Source organism: Eschrichtius robustus, chromosome 9 (assembly GCF_028021215.1).
Source record: "Eschrichtius robustus isolate mEscRob2 chromosome 9, mEscRob2.pri, whole genome shotgun sequence".
Lineage (NCBI taxonomy): Eukaryota > Metazoa > Chordata > Mammalia > Artiodactyla > Eschrichtiidae > Eschrichtius > Eschrichtius robustus.
This window is the reverse complement of record NC_090832.1, coordinates 33,794,087-33,813,634: the sequence shown is the minus strand read 5'-3', so window position 1 is coordinate 33,813,634 and position 19,548 is coordinate 33,794,087. Positions and strand designations below refer to the sequence as shown.

At 34.9% G+C, this 19,548-nt stretch overlaps 1 protein-coding gene across 2 annotated transcripts in view; it reads left to right on the top strand.

The window, feature by feature from the left end:
- The window catches only part of LAMA2 (laminin subunit alpha 2), a 623,525-nt gene that overhangs the window by 307,304 nt on the left and 296,673 nt on the right, over positions 1 to 19,548 (top strand). For both annotated transcript variants that reach the window (XM_068551053.1, XM_068551052.1), the window contains exons 11-12: positions 11,675 to 11,815; positions 14,180 to 14,353. In XM_068551053.1, the coding sequence (XP_068407154.1) occupies positions 11,675 to 11,815; positions 14,180 to 14,353 (315 nt within the window). The remainder of the gene's footprint in view (positions 1 to 11,674; positions 11,816 to 14,179; positions 14,354 to 19,548) is intronic.

The following is a 19,548-nucleotide window of genomic DNA, read 5'->3' as shown; positions in this document are numbered from 1 at the left end:
AATTTTCATTAGAAAAAAATATTTACTGAAGTTTGTAAACATTTTAAGAAAGTACTTTGTCATAAAGTCTTGGGCCTAAATTTATTTCTATTGTAAATTTTAAATGACTAACGTTCTATTAAAATGCAGTACTGAGAAAAGTTGACACCGCTTTTCCCATTTCTGCCATTTCAAATACAAGTATTCTGGATAAAACAGAGCAAATAAATTTGCAATCACATAGATTCAGGAAAGAAAAGGAATTTCTTAGATGTTAAACCAAAGAGGGAAGTCTAAGTTAAGCATAAACTCAAGCAAAACTGTGCAGTTAAGGTCATGGGAGGTGGTGGGGGGTGGGAGACTGGTCATAGCCCTAAGATGGGGGTTAAAGTTTAGAGTTTTAATGGCTTTTCTGAGACTTGACACTAGGATTTGGACTCACTGAGGGAAATTGGAACTGAATTCACTTAAGCTTAGACTCTAGAAATGTCCCCTGGCAGTGAAACAAACAGGCATGAGAAAATTGCACCTGCAAGCTAGGAGTGGCAACTAGAAAACATTCTCTTTCCTTTGGGGCTCTAGGTGGGTAACAATAGTGCATTGTCAAACCCTCAAACCTGTGTGCCACATGGGAATGGGGTCAGTTTTATTCTCCCTCTCTGTGCTAGAATTCTTCAACAAGTCAAGCAAATGGTATTCCCACAGGAAAGAAAGTATAGCCTTAACTGACAGTGAGCTCACTGGAAAGCAGTATACTGCACAAAAGGAAGATAACTACAAAAGAGAATCAGAAGCCATAAAATTCAGAATATTTGTACACTAAAAACTAAAAAAAATAGGATAGTCTAAAAAAATTATATAAACATAAAATATGTAATCATAATTTTATAATATAAACAATAGAATAAAGTATGTAGAAAATGTACAGTCATAAAAATATGACTAGAAAATAAAAGAACAAAGAAAGAAAAAATCGGAAAAAACAACACAAAATAAGGCACTATATTAAAAGAGTAAGCAGGTGTGGAAAAAAGTTACTGTAATTTACTTCTAGAAATAAAAATACATGTAGTCATTGAAATTTAAAATTCAGTGAATGGGTTGAACAAGAGATTAGAAACTGCTGGATAGAGAATCAGAAATACAGAATGGAGGAAATTACTTATAAATTGTCATAGGGAGGTAAAGAAATAAAAATATGAGATGCTAAGTGGCATGGCTGCTAGAATGATTAAAAAAACAACATAAAATTTAGCAGGACTGGCCAAAGAAGAGATTAGATGAAATTGGGGAGAAACAATATTCAAGAAATAATGAAGGAGTAAAGAATTATGTAGAATTAAAGAAAATTATACATCCTTTGAAGAAGATTAAAAAAAAAAAAAAAGGCCACCAGCAGGGTTTATAGTAGAAACCCTGCCCACTAGTCAAGACAAAGAGAAAAACATTAAAACTAGAGACAAATATCACATTATTGTGTTTCCCACTAATAGTTCAACTTCACTGAAAAAACTTCTCAGAATATATTTACTTTAGTCAAAGAATTTTGAACCCAGAAGAGTTTCACTGGATTGCAGAATACAAGAATCAGTCTATAAAAAGCAGTAGCATTTCTATACACTAGTGATAACCAATTAGGAAATGTAATAAAAATATTTAGAATAGTAACAAAACTATGTGGTGCTTAGAAATAAATGTTCTCAAGTACAGGTATTTTTTAAGAGATTATTGAAGACCATAAAGTAATATTTAAAATGGGGAGATAGCTGCTAATATCAAGTGCTGGTGAAAATCTGGAGAAATGGAAATGCTGTTATTAGGATGAGTTAGTACCACTACTTAGGAGGCCAATATGGTATTATCTAGTATCATTAAAGATATTAAAAACCTGTCAGCCAGCAACTCAATATCTAGATGTTTACCCCAAAAGAATCTTATATAACATGTATAAAGGGGCATATAAAAGCATGTAAAAGATGTTCAACATAGACCTACTTGTTACAATGAAAATTAGGAAAAATCTAAATATCCCTAAAGAAGAAAAATAAATTATAATATATTCATGTAATCTGGTATAAGAAACAACTCGAGTGAGTGAAATAGGTCTTATGTGTAAGAACACTTGATAAATTTCAGGTGAAGTGAAGGGAAAAAATGCCATTATGTTATCATTTATGTAAAGTTGTAAAACATAAAACATTCTATGAGCACACAAATGTAAATTTTAAATATTTAAATACATTGATATGATGTGTACTAATTTCAGAATAATAGTTAACTCTAGAGAAAGAGGGAAAGGAATAGGATAGAAGTGCAGTGAGAGAAGTGAGATTCAAATGTGCTTAAGTTTTATTTCTTTAAAAATATAGCTGAAGCACACTTGGGAAAATATTCATATTTTTTACCTCTAGGTTGTGGGTAGTGGATAATTATATATTATATGTACTTTTCTAATGCTTTAAAATAATTCCAGATTTAAACTTTCTCTAATTGAAGGGAAAAAAAGGATTTCCTGATTTAAAAAGAGGTAAACAAAATTTCTCAATACACTGTCAAATACTATTACCTCTACACATAAGATTTTCTGTTATATCCTTCTTCTGATAATGATATTACTGAGCACCCCATCCTAATTATATTTCAAAATATGAAAACAATGCAACACAAAAATATTTACTAATTGTTATGCATTATTAAAATTTTAAAAATTCTTCTCTCTTCTGGTAAATTACAAGAGATAAGACAATCTCAGATATATGACAAATCAAGTAAATGTAAATGCTGTTCTGACTCTTGGTATTTGTCCATTTTAAGTACTACATGCTAAAAATTGGCTCTTTTGAAGTTTGGTATCATATTATGTATCCAAGGTCAGTTGGATTGCAGGCTCTGATAAATAATAGAAATAGACCTTGATCTAGGTAGGAACATGTGCTTTTATTTTTATCAAAGTCATAATGGAAAGATAAATAGTGAAGTAAAAGACTAGAAATCAAAATCTGCATTTTCATCTTGTTTTGCTTTGGGTTTTTTATTGCACTTTACGTTAAGTTCTTACTGACGCACAAAATGATGTGATCCGACCTTGGTTTACCTCGCCAGAATATTCTTGAGCTTCAGCCGCTGTCTTCCAGCCTTGCTTAAATTTCTTGAGTCATCAACCTCTGTCTAACTCTGGAATTTTACAGATTCTATTCAGACTGCTGGGAAAACCTCACTCTGACCTTTCCCTTAGCTTACCTAGGCATTTTTCAAGGCTCAGTTCCACTTCTCAGCAAAGCTATCCTTTATCCCCCAGTATAAATCATTCTCCTGCCATAGTCACTTGTCACCTTTTTCTTTTCCTTTATGATCTTTTCACAATTTGCAATCCATTTAATGTCTATTGCACCTCTGTGATGACATCAAGTCTGTATATTTTCTTCGTCATTGAAGAATAAGAAGATAACACAGTGGCTCATACATAAAAAAGAAGGAAAGGAGAAAAACTAAAAAAAGTGTGAAGCTTTGACAATTGCTTAAACTGTCTGATTCATATTTCTTAATTCATAAAATGATATTAAATCTTTCTTGCCCAACTCTCAATAGGTGTAATTATAACATTGAAGCCCTGTGCAAATATAAAGTATAATCATAAATACCTGCTGGATTAATTTTTTGATTATTTATATTGCTTTTTACAAGTAGAGATAAGTTTCCATTCTTTTCCCCAATGGGATTTTTATGATGTGTGCTAATATTTTTATTAGTTTAAGTTTCCCTCCTCTTTTCCGTTTACGTACAGGAATGATTACCTCATTAACTTGTTAGGCTTGAACCCAGGGCATTTTTACAAGAGGCATTTGATTTATATATTTGATCCCAAATCTAAATTACAGATGTAAAATTTTTAGCATAAAAGGTACATGTCAGAATTTGTCTCTTGCAACAGTTACAGTTCAAAAATATTGTTTTTTCTAATATTAAAAGTTAAGGTTGTAAAAAGTGAGAACTAAATTTTCATTTATTTTCTTCTCTCTCTCTTTCTAACCCACCAAGTATTTATTATTTAGCCTTGGAACAATATATGTAAAGAGTAAACACTCAAGAAATAATGCTAATTATCTAATTATCCTTCTTTTGTTAACTTCTTTTAACACTAGGGTGCATTAGAATGAAGGCCATAAAAGGAAAATCTGTAATTGACTACAAACACCCCAATAAACAAGCATGACTGCAAAATTTCTGAAGCAGTTATCACAGAAAGTAACTTAAATGTCACTGGAGATATTCCTGGTAACTTTGTCAATAGAATTCACAGTTGGCTAACAATCACAGATAAACATGTACTGTTGAAGTTGTTCCTAATTTATAAGAAGGTGGCTTCATGAGAAAGAATACAGGGAAACGATTGTGACTATATTTCTCAAGAGAGAAACTGTGCTAAGGAAACTATAGCAAAAAGAAAATTGATGTCAACCCAACAGTATCTCACTTCAAGAAAAAAGAACCTAGTCAGATTTTTCTAATTCAACTTTGTTTTTAGGAAAAAAAAAAAAGTACTAAAGACAAAAAGGACACTTATTACATATATTTTTTGTAGGGTAGGCCACAAAATATCTAATTAGATACTCAGCTAAATATGTTCAACAGAAATATGTATATAAAGCACATAGTTCTCTCTAACGGGATGAAAATTTGTTCTTGAGGGGCAAAAATATCATATCCATTTTATGTATAAGGCAAACATATTCACACAGTGCATCAGCACATGCAGTATATCTGTAGAATTAAAATTTCATGGTGGGGATGATTATGAAAAAAATGACTAAAGAGGCTCCTTAGGGATAAGATACTAAAAACTAGGTTGAGAACCACTGGTCTGAAGTGACACTTTTTATTATCACAATACGTAAGAGAATAAAAATATTTATTATGTGGATTAATATTTGACAATGAAAAAATAATTAACTCTCATTAGTTCCTGTTTAATTTTTGTTAATATAACCAACTGGAATAATGGTTTAGAAATGAAAAAAACTAGAATATTTGTTTTTAGGAAAATATGGTCGTATAAGGGAATGTTAATCTCTAGAGTGGAAGTCTGAGCATTCTGGAAATTAAGTCTGGAGCATCCGGGAAATTACCTATTTCATAGGTTTAGGTATAAAAATAAGCATTAAATTTGCAAATTAGAAAGAATCACTATTGAACACTAAATAAATAAAATATTAAAATAAATTTACTGGATTGACAAGAGCTACCCATTTGAAATGCTGAGAGATAGAGAGTAGATTAGACCCCATTTTGTTTAGATAAACAGTTAAAACAACTTTTAAATTTTGTATTAAATTACATGTTAACAATTGTTTTTAAAGTTGATCAGTACAAAGAAGTGATAGAATAATAGCTAAAAGAGAGAGAAGTCTCATAATGGCTAAAATAGTATTTGGGCTAGAAGTCACAGACTCTCACCATCATTATTAGGTATTCAGGATCAATTGTTTTCACATCCGTGCTTTAGCGACTGAGTTGGATGGTGACACATTATAAGGTATTTGCCTTTGAAGATCTTAGTAATATAAGTGGCAAGAAAAGAACAAAAACGATGGTTTTACTGTTTGGATTGATTGATTGATTTAAAAGCCCTACAATAGACATTCTTACATCTGTGAACATTCTAATTAAAGAGAACAGTGCTGCAGTAGCCTATTTTACTCCTATCATGCAAACCTTGGGATACACCTTTTTCTTTCAGCCTTATGGCTTTTCTGTCTTATTCTTCCTTCAGGGGGTTGGAGAACTTTGGTCATAAATCCGGTGTCAGATCCAGAGCATGTACTCAATACTCCTCTTAGGGCGGTAACTCCCTTGTGCCTTATATTATACTTATTTGTCCACGTTCTTACTTCCTTTGCTATAATTGTCTTGAGGGCATTTTTTATATTCCCTCTGGCATTTCATATAATGCCTTATATGTAGTAGCTCAGCTATGATTTGATGAATGAATAATAACAGAGAATAAAGAAACAGTGAGAAGTGATATACAGAACATTTATTAATAATTTGATATTGATAGCAAAGGAAATTAAAATGCTTAACGAACTTACCCATAAAGCAGACGGTTCATTCTCAAGCTGAAAATAAATTAGGAATACAATCAGGGGTTGCTTCGTGGATGACAGTTGTTGATGAGTCATAAAGAAGTTTTGAAAAAGCAATTATGCACCTGGGAACCCATAACAAGAATTGAAGCCCAAGCTTCCAAGATCACATGTATTAGCAAACTACCAGAAAGTGGGGAAACTCTGTCTCTATGAAGGTGCAATAAAAGTCCTGGAACACCATGCTTCTGTGTTTGAATTGTGCCACTCTAAAAATCTAAAATTTATTAAATATCAAACTGTAATGTCCTCTAGTAATCACTGTTTTAAAACTAGTATCTTTTTAAAGAAAACTCTGGAGACACAATCCTTAAATAAGAAATTACTTAGATATATACTCTCTCAAGGGAGATTAGAAAACTAAAAAGGAAGTAGAACTTGATATAACTAATTAATTCTATACATGTCCAGAAAGCAGAGTGCTAGGGAGCTAAAAAGATGTTCTCCCTGATTCTTCATTTTCCTACCAGCTTCAAGAGGCTCTTTAACCAGTCCATAAGGACACACATATAAGTAGGTACTATATCCACCATATTTACTATTTAGTGTTGGCTTAATATTCAACTGTAGTAGAGCTAGAGAAAAATCAGAACCAAGAACTTCTCAATTGAATGAATCTAGCTCAGTCTGATTAGGAGCTAGAGAAAGTATGAAATAAAGAAAAAGTATGGTATAGACTCAGTACTGAAAAAGTAGAAGTCTAGAAACTTAAAGTGGTGGCTTCAAGCTGGGGTGTTATACAATATTATATAACGGGATGCTATAATATTATATAAGATATATAAGGATGGGATACTATACAATATTATATAATTTAGATAGTTTTTAATATTTTAGATATATTTAGATATATATATTTTATATATTTTATACAAGCAATTATCAACTCATAAATTTGCAAAATATTTTAGATACTGCCACAGGTCCTCAAGCTAATCCTATACTCAATTCACTTCAACCCTCTTCACAAGAAATTATCAACTCATAAATTTGCCATACAATATTATAAAATATATATATTTTATAATATTGCTTTATGGATAAGTTATCTTTTTTTAAAATATTTTCCAACTTTGCTTTTTTTAAAAAAATTTTTTAATTAATTAATTAATTTATGGCTGTGTTGGGTCTTCGTTTCTGTGCAAGGGATTTCTCTAGTTGCGGCAAGCGGGGGCCACTCTTCATCACGGTGCGCGGGCCTCTCACTATCACGGCCTCTCGTTGGGAGCACAGGCTCTAGACGCGCAGGCTCAGTAGTTGTGGCTCACGGGCCTAGTTGCTCCGCGGCATGTGGGATCTTCCCGGACCAGAGCTCGAACCCGTGTCCCCTGCATTAGCAGGCAGATTCTCAACCACTGCACCACCAGGGAAGCCCCTGGGTAAGTTATCTTATATAAGATATATATATATATATATCTTATATAAGATATATAAGGATGCTTAAATATTATATAAGATATTATAAAATATCTAAAATATTTTGCAAATTTATGAGTTGATAATTGCTTGTGAAGAGGGTTGAAGTGAATTGAGTATAGGATTAACTTGAGGACCTGTAGCAGGATCTAACATATTTTGCCTCAAAGATTTGTCACAATAAACAAAGTAAAACTACCAGTTGGCTAACCTGTTTTTATAGGTGTAGATATCCTATTATCTTTACCATGGTGTGTTGGGGGACCCAAGACAACACTCGTTTTCAATGATTCACTAGATGGATTCAGAACTCTGAAAAGCTGTTTTACTTGTGGTTTATTAAAGTGAAAAGGATACAGATTAAAATCAGCAAAGACAAAAGGTGCATAGGGAAGAATCAAGGAGAGACCAAGCACAAACTTCCAGTTATCCTCTCCCAGTAAAATCATACAGAGACTGGTTAATTCTCCCAGCAACAGCATGTAACAACACATATGAGGTATTACCAACCAGGAGAACTCACCCAAGTCTTGGTGTCCAGGGTTTTTATTGGGGGTCAATTAAGTAGATATGGAGTCCTCATATAACTGGCCTTATTTACTCAGTCTCCAGTATCCCCAGAAGTCAAACTGATACAACAAGTCCAGGGTCCCAGGTAAACAAAACTAGGCATTCACCCTAAATCACATCATTAGCATAAAATATCTGGTGTGACTCCTTGTTTCAGGTATACAAAGACATTCTTAGGACTTCCCTGGTGGTGCAGTGGTTAAGAATCCACCTGCCAACAGGAATAGAGACACAGATGTAGAGAATGAACTTGAGGACACGGGGAGGGGGAAGGGTAAGCTGGGATGAAGTGAGAGAGTGGCATGGACATATATACACTACCAAATGTAAAATAGATAGCTAGTGGGAAGCAGCCGCATAGCACAGGGAGATCAGCTCAGTGCTTTGTGACCACCTAGAGGGGTGGGATAGGGAGGGTGGGAGGGAGACACAAGAGGGAGGAGATATGGGGATATATGTATATGTATAGCTGATTCACTTTGTTATAAAGCAGAAACTAACACACCATGTAAAGCAATTATACTCCAATAAAGATGTTAAAAAAAAAAAAAAAGAATCTTCCTGCCAATGCAGGGGACACGGGTTCGAGCCCTGGGCCGGGAAGATCCCACATGCTGCGGAGAAACTAAGCCCGTGCGCCACAACTACTGAAGCCCGCGGGCCTAGAGGTCGTACTCCACAACAAGAAAAGCCACCGCAATGAGAAGCCTGCACAATGCCAACCAAGAGTAGCCCCTGCTCACCACAACTAGAGAAAGCCCACGAGCAGCAACAAAGACCCAACACAGCCAAATAAATAAATGAATAAATAAATAAGTTTATTTAAAAAAAAAAAAAAAGGACATTCTTAGCAGGCAAGATATTCTAAGAGTTTATAAGTTATCCCCCAGGAGCTATTCAAGGGACAGTCTTTTCAGTTTAGAAAGTGCAGGGTTTGAGTACTCCAAGCCCATTGAATTAATCCTTTGCTGCACCAATATAGTATTGAAAGATTTCTTTGTTCCAGTGTCTCACGTTTCATGGACATTTTACTTGCTATGGCCAACTTAGGTGCCTCAAGTATAGTTCTGTTGATTTATCTCCTGCTGAATACCTTTTAATGACTTTTCACCAATTCCTGTGAGACAAGACCCATATCTCTTAGGGTAGCCTTAAAGGTTTATTACATGAAATCAGGGGCCCTGGAACCCAAGTACCAAATTAAGTTCCTAGCATATAAGAAATATTCGATACATTTTTTTAAAGAGTAAATACTGAATGAATCTTCTAAGCTTTGAATTATTTCTTATTCCTAATATCTTTACTAACATAGGCCTCTATTCTGTCCCCTCCAACAGGTTGAATTTTTAAACCATGCTCCAAAGTTTAAGTCAAATTCCACTCCTGTCATAAATCCTCCTCAAGCCTTCATAGCAGAAACTAGCCCCTCCTCGTCTGTGTTGCCATAATTTAATTTATTTCTGAGATGCCCTTTTCATATTCCACCTTGCCTTAAGGTTGATGGTAAATGTATCTTTTTACCCAACTCTAGATGCTGGCTTGTAAAAACAGAGACCTTGACTCACCCGTCTTTATAGTCCCTAGAATGTCTACCCTAATGTGATGCTTCGGTTTATTAAATTAAGTTGAATATTGCTATTATTTAATCATTACTTTTCAAGGTCATATTGCCAGGTGAAAATGTAGGTACAGAAAATGTAACTAATGTCTGAAAGTTTCTAATTGTTGAACTCAGTCTGAATCTCAGAAAAGTGGTATTCCAAGCTTTCAAATTAGAGTAAATGAAAGTAGATTAGACCAACCACATAAGAACACAGTGTACAGAACAGCTGTACTGTGTCTTCAACAGGATAAGCTAAATTATAATTATAGATATGTTTCATCTTTCCTGCCTGTGTACTCTTCTGAAGATGCTCTCAACTTCAGGGTTTTGGGGATTTATTTGTCACCTTAGGTCTGAAATTAGTTTGATTAGTTTTGTTGACATCTACCATCTCAAAAAATCTGAAATTTACCTTAGAAACAAAAACTAGCAAGAATATCAGTGCAGTCATTAAATCTGTGTACATATTGGGAAGCTAAAGTTTGACACATGAAACGGGCCTAGAGATAGCTCTTTGTTTAGGCTCCCGGCAATGTAGAAATGGTTGAGGTGGTAAATAGCTCATAGAAATTGAGCCCAAAAGTTACTTTCAAATAAATTATTCTCTTGGATACAAGGAGAACTTCTTTGTTTATTTTTTATAAATTTGTCTATTTTTCTCTCTATTGTTCTTCCCTCTTCTGTCTTTCCCCCATGTTCTCAGATTTTATCATCCTATCTTCTGACCAATCTTGCTTTATTCGAAAATGTTTTTATGAAACATCTACTAGGTGAAAAATATGACCACCGAGAGACTTATTTACACAATAAAGTTTTATTAAGCTAGTGCTCAGTGTTGTACCAGGAACATTGCCATTTTCTGGTACTATAGAGGTAAGTAAGACAGGGTTCTACCTCTGAACGGATTATGGTGTGTAGCTGGAGAGAATAATCTTAGAAGATACAGCAGTACATTTTTGTGGTTAGAATAGAGCAATGCGTAAAGGGCATTGGGAACACATTTGAGAGAGAAGTTAGTTCTCTAAGGAAAAGGAAAGCTTCAGAATTGAAGTAATAAGGGAATTCAAGGAAGAGGGAAAATGTGGAGCAAATTCATGTGTGGGGAATATTGAGAGTCTGTTTCCTGGAAAACAGGGAACTTTCATTGAGAAGACATTAGTCAAGATTAACCATTCTTTAAATTGAGAGATTACACCCTTCCCAGTTTTTCATCATATAGTCAGCTTTCCCTGGCTTGAATCCCACCTATAAACAAATAATTTTTCAGTGTATTGGGCCTAGGATTAATGAAACCAATCTGGAGAGCAGTCACTGAATGAGAATTATTTTTTCCCATAATGTTACTATATAATTAACTGGCTATACCAACGTGTTAAAGGAAACACTGAAAATTAACTGGGGAAAATTTTCCTCCCTTCCTACTGGATCTCATCAGGGAAATAGTATAACTATCTGCCCCAGTTTCTCTGCTTGTCAGATTCTTATGCTTGCTTCAAATATATGTATTTTTAATATGTGGTGTGAGAAGTATTTTACCATCTGTATAATTTCATTGTTCTATTCTACATCCATGTATTAGCTTAATGTCTTTTATTTTTATCATATATCATGTGTTCCTAAGAGGAAGTACTTCAACAACATAGAACGGTAAATAGTAAACCAAATGTCTAACTTATTGCTGTATTTATCATGACATTTACTCCATACCCTTGACAGAGATGAAGATCAAATTGTAACTTACTGCAGTAGATTAGAATCCAAATTATTTCCTATCAGTGTGGTTAGGACAGCATATAACTTAATAAGAAGCTTTTGAGAAGATTTTTTAAAATATCATTATACTTTAAATAAGGCTAAGAGGTAAAATGAAGAATAGAAAGCTTATATTTTTCTTAAACAGAAATAGAGACAATGCTTCATTTTGAAGGGCACCTCTGTTGCTAACTCACCTCTCTATTTATAGGAAAATGTCGAAGGAGGAGACTGTAGTCGCTGCAAATTCGGCTTCTTCAATTTGCAAGAGGATAATCCTAAAGGTTGTGATGAGTGTTTCTGTTCAGGGGTTTCAGACAGATGTCAGAGCTCCTACTGGACCTATGGCAATGTAAGCAACAGCCTTTGAATCCTATGTGCTGCTCCACGGGGCTTCTTGCTATTGTTGTTGTTTTCCTTCTATAAGAAATTAAGTTTTTTTCTTGTAGTGAGCTTCTACTTAAACTTATCATGAAGAAGTGATGGAATTTTCTTTCAAATGCTAGTTGTGCCTCTTTGACCAAAGGCTTTAAGATTTTATTTGTACCGATGTGTAGACTGGAACCTCTTAGAATAAGCCAACACTAGCCTTTCCGGTGTCCATGATCATTATGTGAAGCAGTAACGGAATTAATGTTGCTTTAGCCTCAAGGGCAGGTGATTCAACAGAGAAAACATCAGATTGTGCTCTGAAGGATTATGTACTTCACTCACCAGTATTTTTGGTATACCCATTAATAAAAACTCCTTTAATAACTATATACATGGTACATATTACCCACCAGCCTTTAGTTGTGATTTGATGTTGCCAGGGCCCTTTCTTCGTTAAAAGGAGACACTGAATTTGAACAATACCTTCATTCTTAATTGATTTGAAAAAGTTCAAATTATTACCTGTTTAGTAGATACTGGGATATTCTTCCTCTACCATAAACATAAACATGTTTCCCTTCCCACCTTCATTGCTCATCATACTCCCATTGCCTTTTCAACCCTTCACAGACAGCGATTGTCTCCTTATAAAAGAGGACCTTTGGGAATTTCAAATAGCCTATGTGGCAGCACTTAGGAGTACACAGTAACAGGAAACAGGCTGGGGAAAGAAAGAGAAACCTACAGAGTGAATGAGAAACTATACCATATAGGGCTGAGTTTACTGAGAAGTTGAGTTCTTAGCCTTGGAGAGGCACTGGAGGATTTTAGCAGGAGACTGTTATGATTAGGGTTGGGTTTTACAAAGATCACTATTTTAATAAAACTGTCTTCCAAACACTACTCTTGCCTTTCAACTTCAGTCAGCTAACTAATCCTTAACACAACTATGAAAATTTTCTCTGCCTGTATTGCTTTTAAAGTCTGAAACATTATGAGTAGTTTCTGATTGTACTCTCATACCTAAATTTGAACCTATATATACTTTATCAAATGCATAGCTTTTGGAGCAGATTATATAGAACCAACAACATGTGAACATCTGGTCTAACTTCTTTCTTTTGTTTGTAGAGTCACACCTCACCCTCTAGACTGTTCCATTAATGTACTAAAGTTTTATGGTTAGCAGAGGAACAGAGGTAGAACTCAGCCTTGTTCTTCAGAAACTAGGTCCATTGATATTTCCATTTCAGTAGGTCTTCTGGAAAGAACTTTCTCTGAATCTCACTGGGCTGTCTTAGAATGTCTGATGATGATGTTGGAAAGGGAAGAGAAGGAAGTAATATGTATCTTGCAGTGTGGCTATCCCATAAGCTTTTACTTAATCTCTCTTTCTTTGACCAGGGCAGTCCCAGCAATTCCACAGCTTTGGGAGATGCAGAATCAAATGACCTCTACATGAAGAAATATTAAAAATATTTCATCCACATATTATCACCATTACCATTCTGCTCCCCATCACCTACAACACCAAGCAGCTCACACACATCTAGTGGGCCCCTGGTAGCCACAGACCCCAGTATCCAGTGTTTTGTCCTGACAAGGTTGGATGGTTTTGAATTGTAGCTGTATGCCCACCCATGGCTGGAGTATAAACATGGAAAAGCAAATCATCATGTATTCCCTAATTCCTCCTTAAAGGCTCCTTCCTTCTCTGGGCCAAGGATCTAGGCTAGGAGTTCCTACAACACTTCCAACCTCATGGGAAGGAATAGGTACAGTATTGTGAGCTGGTAGATTCAAATGCCCTTGAGCCTCAAAGTTTAAATTTAAATATGTGAAAAGGAAGGAAATATTAAATGAAAAGCTACCTTTCATATCTTTTTTCTTCCTCTGCTTTACAAACACATACGTAACACCTTTTGAAATAATTTTTTCTATAAGAAACAGGAAATTACTAGTGGAGTGAAAAACATGAAAATCAAAGTTCAACTATTTGATAATTTATATAACATAACGTGTGATTTTGAATGAGTTTCTATTTTTAAGAAAGAAGTATTTGTAATCATGATTTTAAAAAAGCACATTGGATCAATAAAAGCAGGTTACTATATCGTACCATCCAAACTCTTAGAAACATCAAGCAAAAAAATAATTGGTACCTAAAGTTGAGAACATCTGATAAGTTTAATGATATTCACAACTCTCATATTTTTCTAAACTTTCATAGTTTTTGCATCTTTAATTTTCAGAAAATGAACACTACAGGAATATGAAAGAGAAAAGAAGTGGGTGGGTTTTTTCTTTTTTTCCTAAGTAACGATGGTTGTGTGTTTTCTTTAAGATACAAGACATGAGTGGCTGGTATCTGACTGACATCTCTGGCCACATTCGAGTGACTCCGCAGCAGGATGACTTAGATCCACATCAGCAGATCAGCATCAGCAGCGTGGAGGCCCGACGAGCCCTGCCCCACAGCTACTACTGGAGCGCGCCAGCTCTGTATCTGGGAAACAAAGTAAGTCCAGATAGTGCTTGCTTCTTGCTACTTTGCTTCAACTGATCAATAAGAATAATAGGTTTTATTTAGTCTTTCTTTAAAGAAAGATAAAATCAAATATATACTGTATTGAATTGCTGGAAACAGCTGAATCAGATTAAGTTGGACATTTCTGCCCTGCCCGGTGGGCCACAGCAGCCCTACTTCACAACTCTACGTAGTTGCTGTTCTGTGTCAACATTTTGAATCTACAAATAAATTAATGAAACCTCTAGGATATATTTTTGCAAAACAAATTATAGATATTGGAAGAGACGGTGTTACGTTTACCTGAAATAGCTGTTTTTCTAGAGTTGTCGATGGTGCAATACTTACTGAAGTTTTTCTCATCCGTTTCTATTTCATTTCAAAACTGATATTCAAGAGAGCTACTTTTTCTACCTTGTCTGAATGTTAACTGGAAATGAAATTTATTACACAACTAATTTAATGCTTGCCATGAAGCTTATGTAAACACCGTATTTCCTGGAGCTCAGGAAGAGAACTACCCTAAGAGAAGTGCCAGACTGAAAGCACATGTTTGTTTCCAAGCCCACTCACACACATATAAAAACACACACAGATAAACAAATGTAGCAATCTCAGAAATGCAGGTGCTTTCCCCCCCACCCCCCGCCTGTTGTGGATTAACTTTATCTAGATAGGTTCCTTGGCTTTTATCATTTTATTTTATTTTATTTTGCTTAACAATTTGTTGGAAACAAAATTTGATATAGTAATTCTAAGTGGGAATATTTGCTTGGTCTGTGGAACTTAATACCTTTTCAGCTAATAGTTAAGTCACCTAATCACACCAGAAATTGTGAGAGTTCGAGAAAAATTCGTTTGCAAATTGATGCTATTTAAGCCTAGTTTTCACCTATAAGAATATAGCATTACTTTTGCAGAAATCTTCATTGATTAAATAAATAAAAATTTATTAATAGTTAGTGGCGTGTGAGTATTGAGATAGAAAACCTTACTAGTTCATATGAATGGGAACTAGTGGTTTTAGCTGACTGAAAACATTTTAATTCGTGGCCTGTTTCTTATTTTTACAAGCTTCTGAATACCATTATGAAAAATGTGTAAATGAATAAAACACATTTTCATTGAATATGTATTTTTAAAGAGACAGTGTATATTGCATAAAATTTTCTATCTGTAGTAAAATCCAATTAAACTTATACTTCAAAGCCCTTTCCAACAAGAAGTCCTTCTATCCTATTCTATTTAGGAACTTCCTGAATCCCCGACAAGAATAAAATAGCACATACGACTTGAATGTCTATAGCTTAAAATTGCCAAAAAAAATAAATACATACATAAACTGTCTTTTTTCTAACTGCTCTGAGGAGTTTAGAGAAGAGCCATTGGATGAGTTTCAGAGGTCTTACTTTTCTTACAATGGGGAAATTTACTTACAGATAGTTTTTAAATAGAATATTCTTTACCATATTTTCCATCATTTCTTCTTTGGTCATATGCTTTTTCTTTCTGTTGGCTGAAAATCAAACTGACAGAAGGAAAGCAAGCAAATGCGATATTAAATAGCATCAGAGCAAAGGATTTGGACATCCTGTTCGTAGTTGTTGGTTCCCAAAGATAACTTCCCTTATCCTGGCTGAACTGCTTCTTATATCCACCCACAATGAAGTACTTCACGTCCCCCACAGATCATTTTCACATCAAAAAGCTGTGCTTGCCTGTGCTTCAGTTTCCATTCAGTGAACAAAATAATCGTAACAAGGTGTGCAAATTGTTTGAATATGGAAGACATTTTTTAATGTAATGTGAAATCCCTCTGTGGTTTACGGTCAGATATCTCAGTATGAATGAAACAATTTGCCTTAATAACTGAACCATATAAATTTTTGATACTACAATAATACTGCCAGCTCTCACAGATTACCACAGTACATCTTAACTGTCATGTCATATCACATAAATTACAGTCATGATGACATGCTTAGCTTGGTTGATTTAATATCTTGCTAAGGAAATGGAAAATTGTAAGGCCTTGTTTGTAAATCCAGTAAAGCCACTTTTCTAAATAGTTGAGGCTAAGTTCTTTACCAGTAATTGCTGTAGGAATCAGAGCCATTGCCAGAATCTGACAGAAATAGTATATCAAGAAACTAGTATATCTGCTTAGATACTGAATTTCGTTTACATCCATGACCAGGGGGCTGTGGGTACATAATCCCTCCTCTGCCTTTTTATTGTTAATTCCTAAGTCAAAAAATGTATATATTTATGAGACGCTATTAGCTTTTCCTAAATATTTATATAACCAATTTTCAAACATTTTCCAAGTTACTTGGTTATAAGTCCACTTACAACAGAAGGGAGATGTGTTGTACATATTGTTATAGTGAAGGTGCCACATGCCAGTCTTCCTTTTTTTTGGTAACCTAACCCCAAATAATAAAACTGCTCTCACTTGGGATACACTTTGCTAACATAGAAACCGGCCTGATCATAATTAAACTGAAGAGCACTAGCCAATTTAGCAAAGGAATACTTTTCACCTTAAGAAACATTTTTATTGACTACAGTTCCTCTTTGGACTAATGAGGAGTACATAAGTGAATGTAGTTATGTATGTGGATAGTGGATGAGGCCTAGAAAAAGGTAGCACATTTTTATACTACCCATTTAAAAATTTTCCATCATCTTTTTGTCAATGGCAAGTTTTTGTGCCCAACACACAGTGGAGCCAAACAAACCAAAACATCAGAGTTTGGAGCTGAGAAAGGTTTATTGCAGGGCCAAGCAAGGAGAATGGGGTGGCTCATGCTTAAAAGACCCAAAATCCTGGAAGTGAGTTTAAAGGCAAAGTGATGGAGGGGAGTTGCCTGGTGTGTGATCAGCCTGTGCACAGTTCTCTGATTGGTTGATGGCGAGATAATAGGGCAGTGTCACAGGGCTTAACATTATCAGTCTTCAGGTTCAATAGGTCTGGGGGCTATGTGCTTATGGTCATTAAGTAGTTAACTTCTTCCATTTGGTGGGGGTTTTAGCATCTGTAAAACAACTCAGGAAATGTGCATCAGATACAGTTATCTAGGTGCTTCAGGGAGGAACTAAAGATTCTGTGACTGTCATATGGCTGATTTATTGTTTAAATTCTTACCAATTCTTCTGGCCCAACTGCTATTTTTGTCACTACATGTTCACATCCTTTCAATCATTAATTCTTGAGCCAGGCTTTTGTGACTCAGGGGAGGCCTGGGAGACTACAGGTTTTCTACAAACAAGAGGCCAGCAGAGGACATGGGGGAAGGGGTCTGTCCCGAGAAGGCCCCAGAGGGTCTTGCTGGGTTACAGTCTCAACTATGAGTTAGTTCCTCAACAGCAATCTTGAAAATGTCTTTTTTCTCATATGTGAGTGAGTATTTAGAACAATTGTCACAATCGAGTGTTAATTTCCTGCCCCCCTCCATTCTAGATATTCAAAGAGAATTAAGTCAGGCACCCACAGGGCTCTACTAGGCAGCAGCTTATTTTCAAAATGCTTGGCCCATGTTAATGCTTGGTTTTAGGGCAGTTGTTTAAGCATGAAACTAGGCAGGAATGGAAAGAGCTAGAGGACAAAGAGTCCTGCTGATTTGCTACAGGCTACAGCTATTGAGAAACAGTTTGGGTATTTCAGAGTTGGAATAATTTACTGCTTTAGTAAACTAAGTGCTATTGGAACATTGAAATGGTCATTTACTTAAGGTTACCCTAGTGGTCTGAAATAGATAGTGCAGCTTCCAAAAGCAATTCTCTTCCCATCCGTAAAGTTCCCTGAGAATCTGGCTTGGTCTATCTACTGTTCCCACATTACCATTAAGGTTTGAAAATCTCTCTCTGAGTGTTATTAAATTAATCTTGTGTGATTGGGTTTTTACAAAAAAATGCTTATTTTCTACAACATTATACTATCTTTTTCTGTTTCTAGCTTAGAGAAACTTTTAAATTGTTTCATGTAGTTGCCAAGAATACCTATAGTTTAGCTTAAGATGCACATTATGAGTCTGCTGACAAAATAACATCTGGTTCTAAAAGTAATCTCTGGTATTTCTTTGCTGTGTTTGCTTGACTTTCAGTTCTACCCCTCAGGTCCCTAATTAAAGCTGTGGATTTGAAGGAGATTGATGTTTGAGATTTACAGGACAGGGTAGTCCTTGTTACATAAAAGGAACTTCACAAATATTTTGTGATCAACGCTACATTTTTAACAGCAGCAGAATAGTTTTCATTAGATTGCTCAGAAATGACTCTTGAGTTGGGATTTAAGTTAGAATTGAAAGATGATTTCAATCTTGGTTAAAAATAACTAAAAACTTACTAATAAGCATGATCCACTCTCCTTTTATTAGCATAATTTGTATTTCTGACTTCTTTGCTCCACATTCCTCAAAATTATTCAGAAGTAAAGGTCAAACTCTCTCCCTCATCCTTAATATCCTCCAATTTGTCTTAGATTAAATGGATTAATTAAGAAAGTATTATGTATGTGGTGAATGGTAGGGCCATAAAAGTAAATAGGATAAATCAACTGTGATTGAATTTTTATTCCATAAATGAGATCATATAAAAAATGATTTGGTGATGGAGTAGTACTAGAAGAAGATCTGTTGTCCAGAATAAACCAAATGAATTGTTAGGGGCAAATGAGGAAACATATTTATTAAAAAGCAAACAAAAGAACTCAAGAACTCATTTATTGCCCATAGTTCTGGTAATGTCTACTATGCAAAATTAGCCCACCTATGAGGACTCAAAGTCAAATTTCTAGAATAATGAAAATTAATAAAACTGACTCAAGCGGAAAAATGTGAAAAGTGATATGAATATTAAAGCAATTGAACCAGTAGCCAAAAAGTTCTTCCCATAAAGAAAACAAGTAGTTTGTTTACTTCTGTTTATTTTGTTCAATCACATTTCAAACCTTAAAAATTTTTTTCAATCTTACAAGGTTTCCAGAGAACAGAACAGTGAGGACTACTCCTCAAGCAATTTTATGTGCCTTAGTATGCTGGATATCAGGGAGGTATGAAAAAGGAAATCCCTGTCCAAACTCATTCATGAAAATAGATGCAAACATCCTAACCAAAGCATGAACAATCAGAATCCATAATGTATAAAAATGGTAAAACTAAATTGGCCAGGTTACTTTTATCATA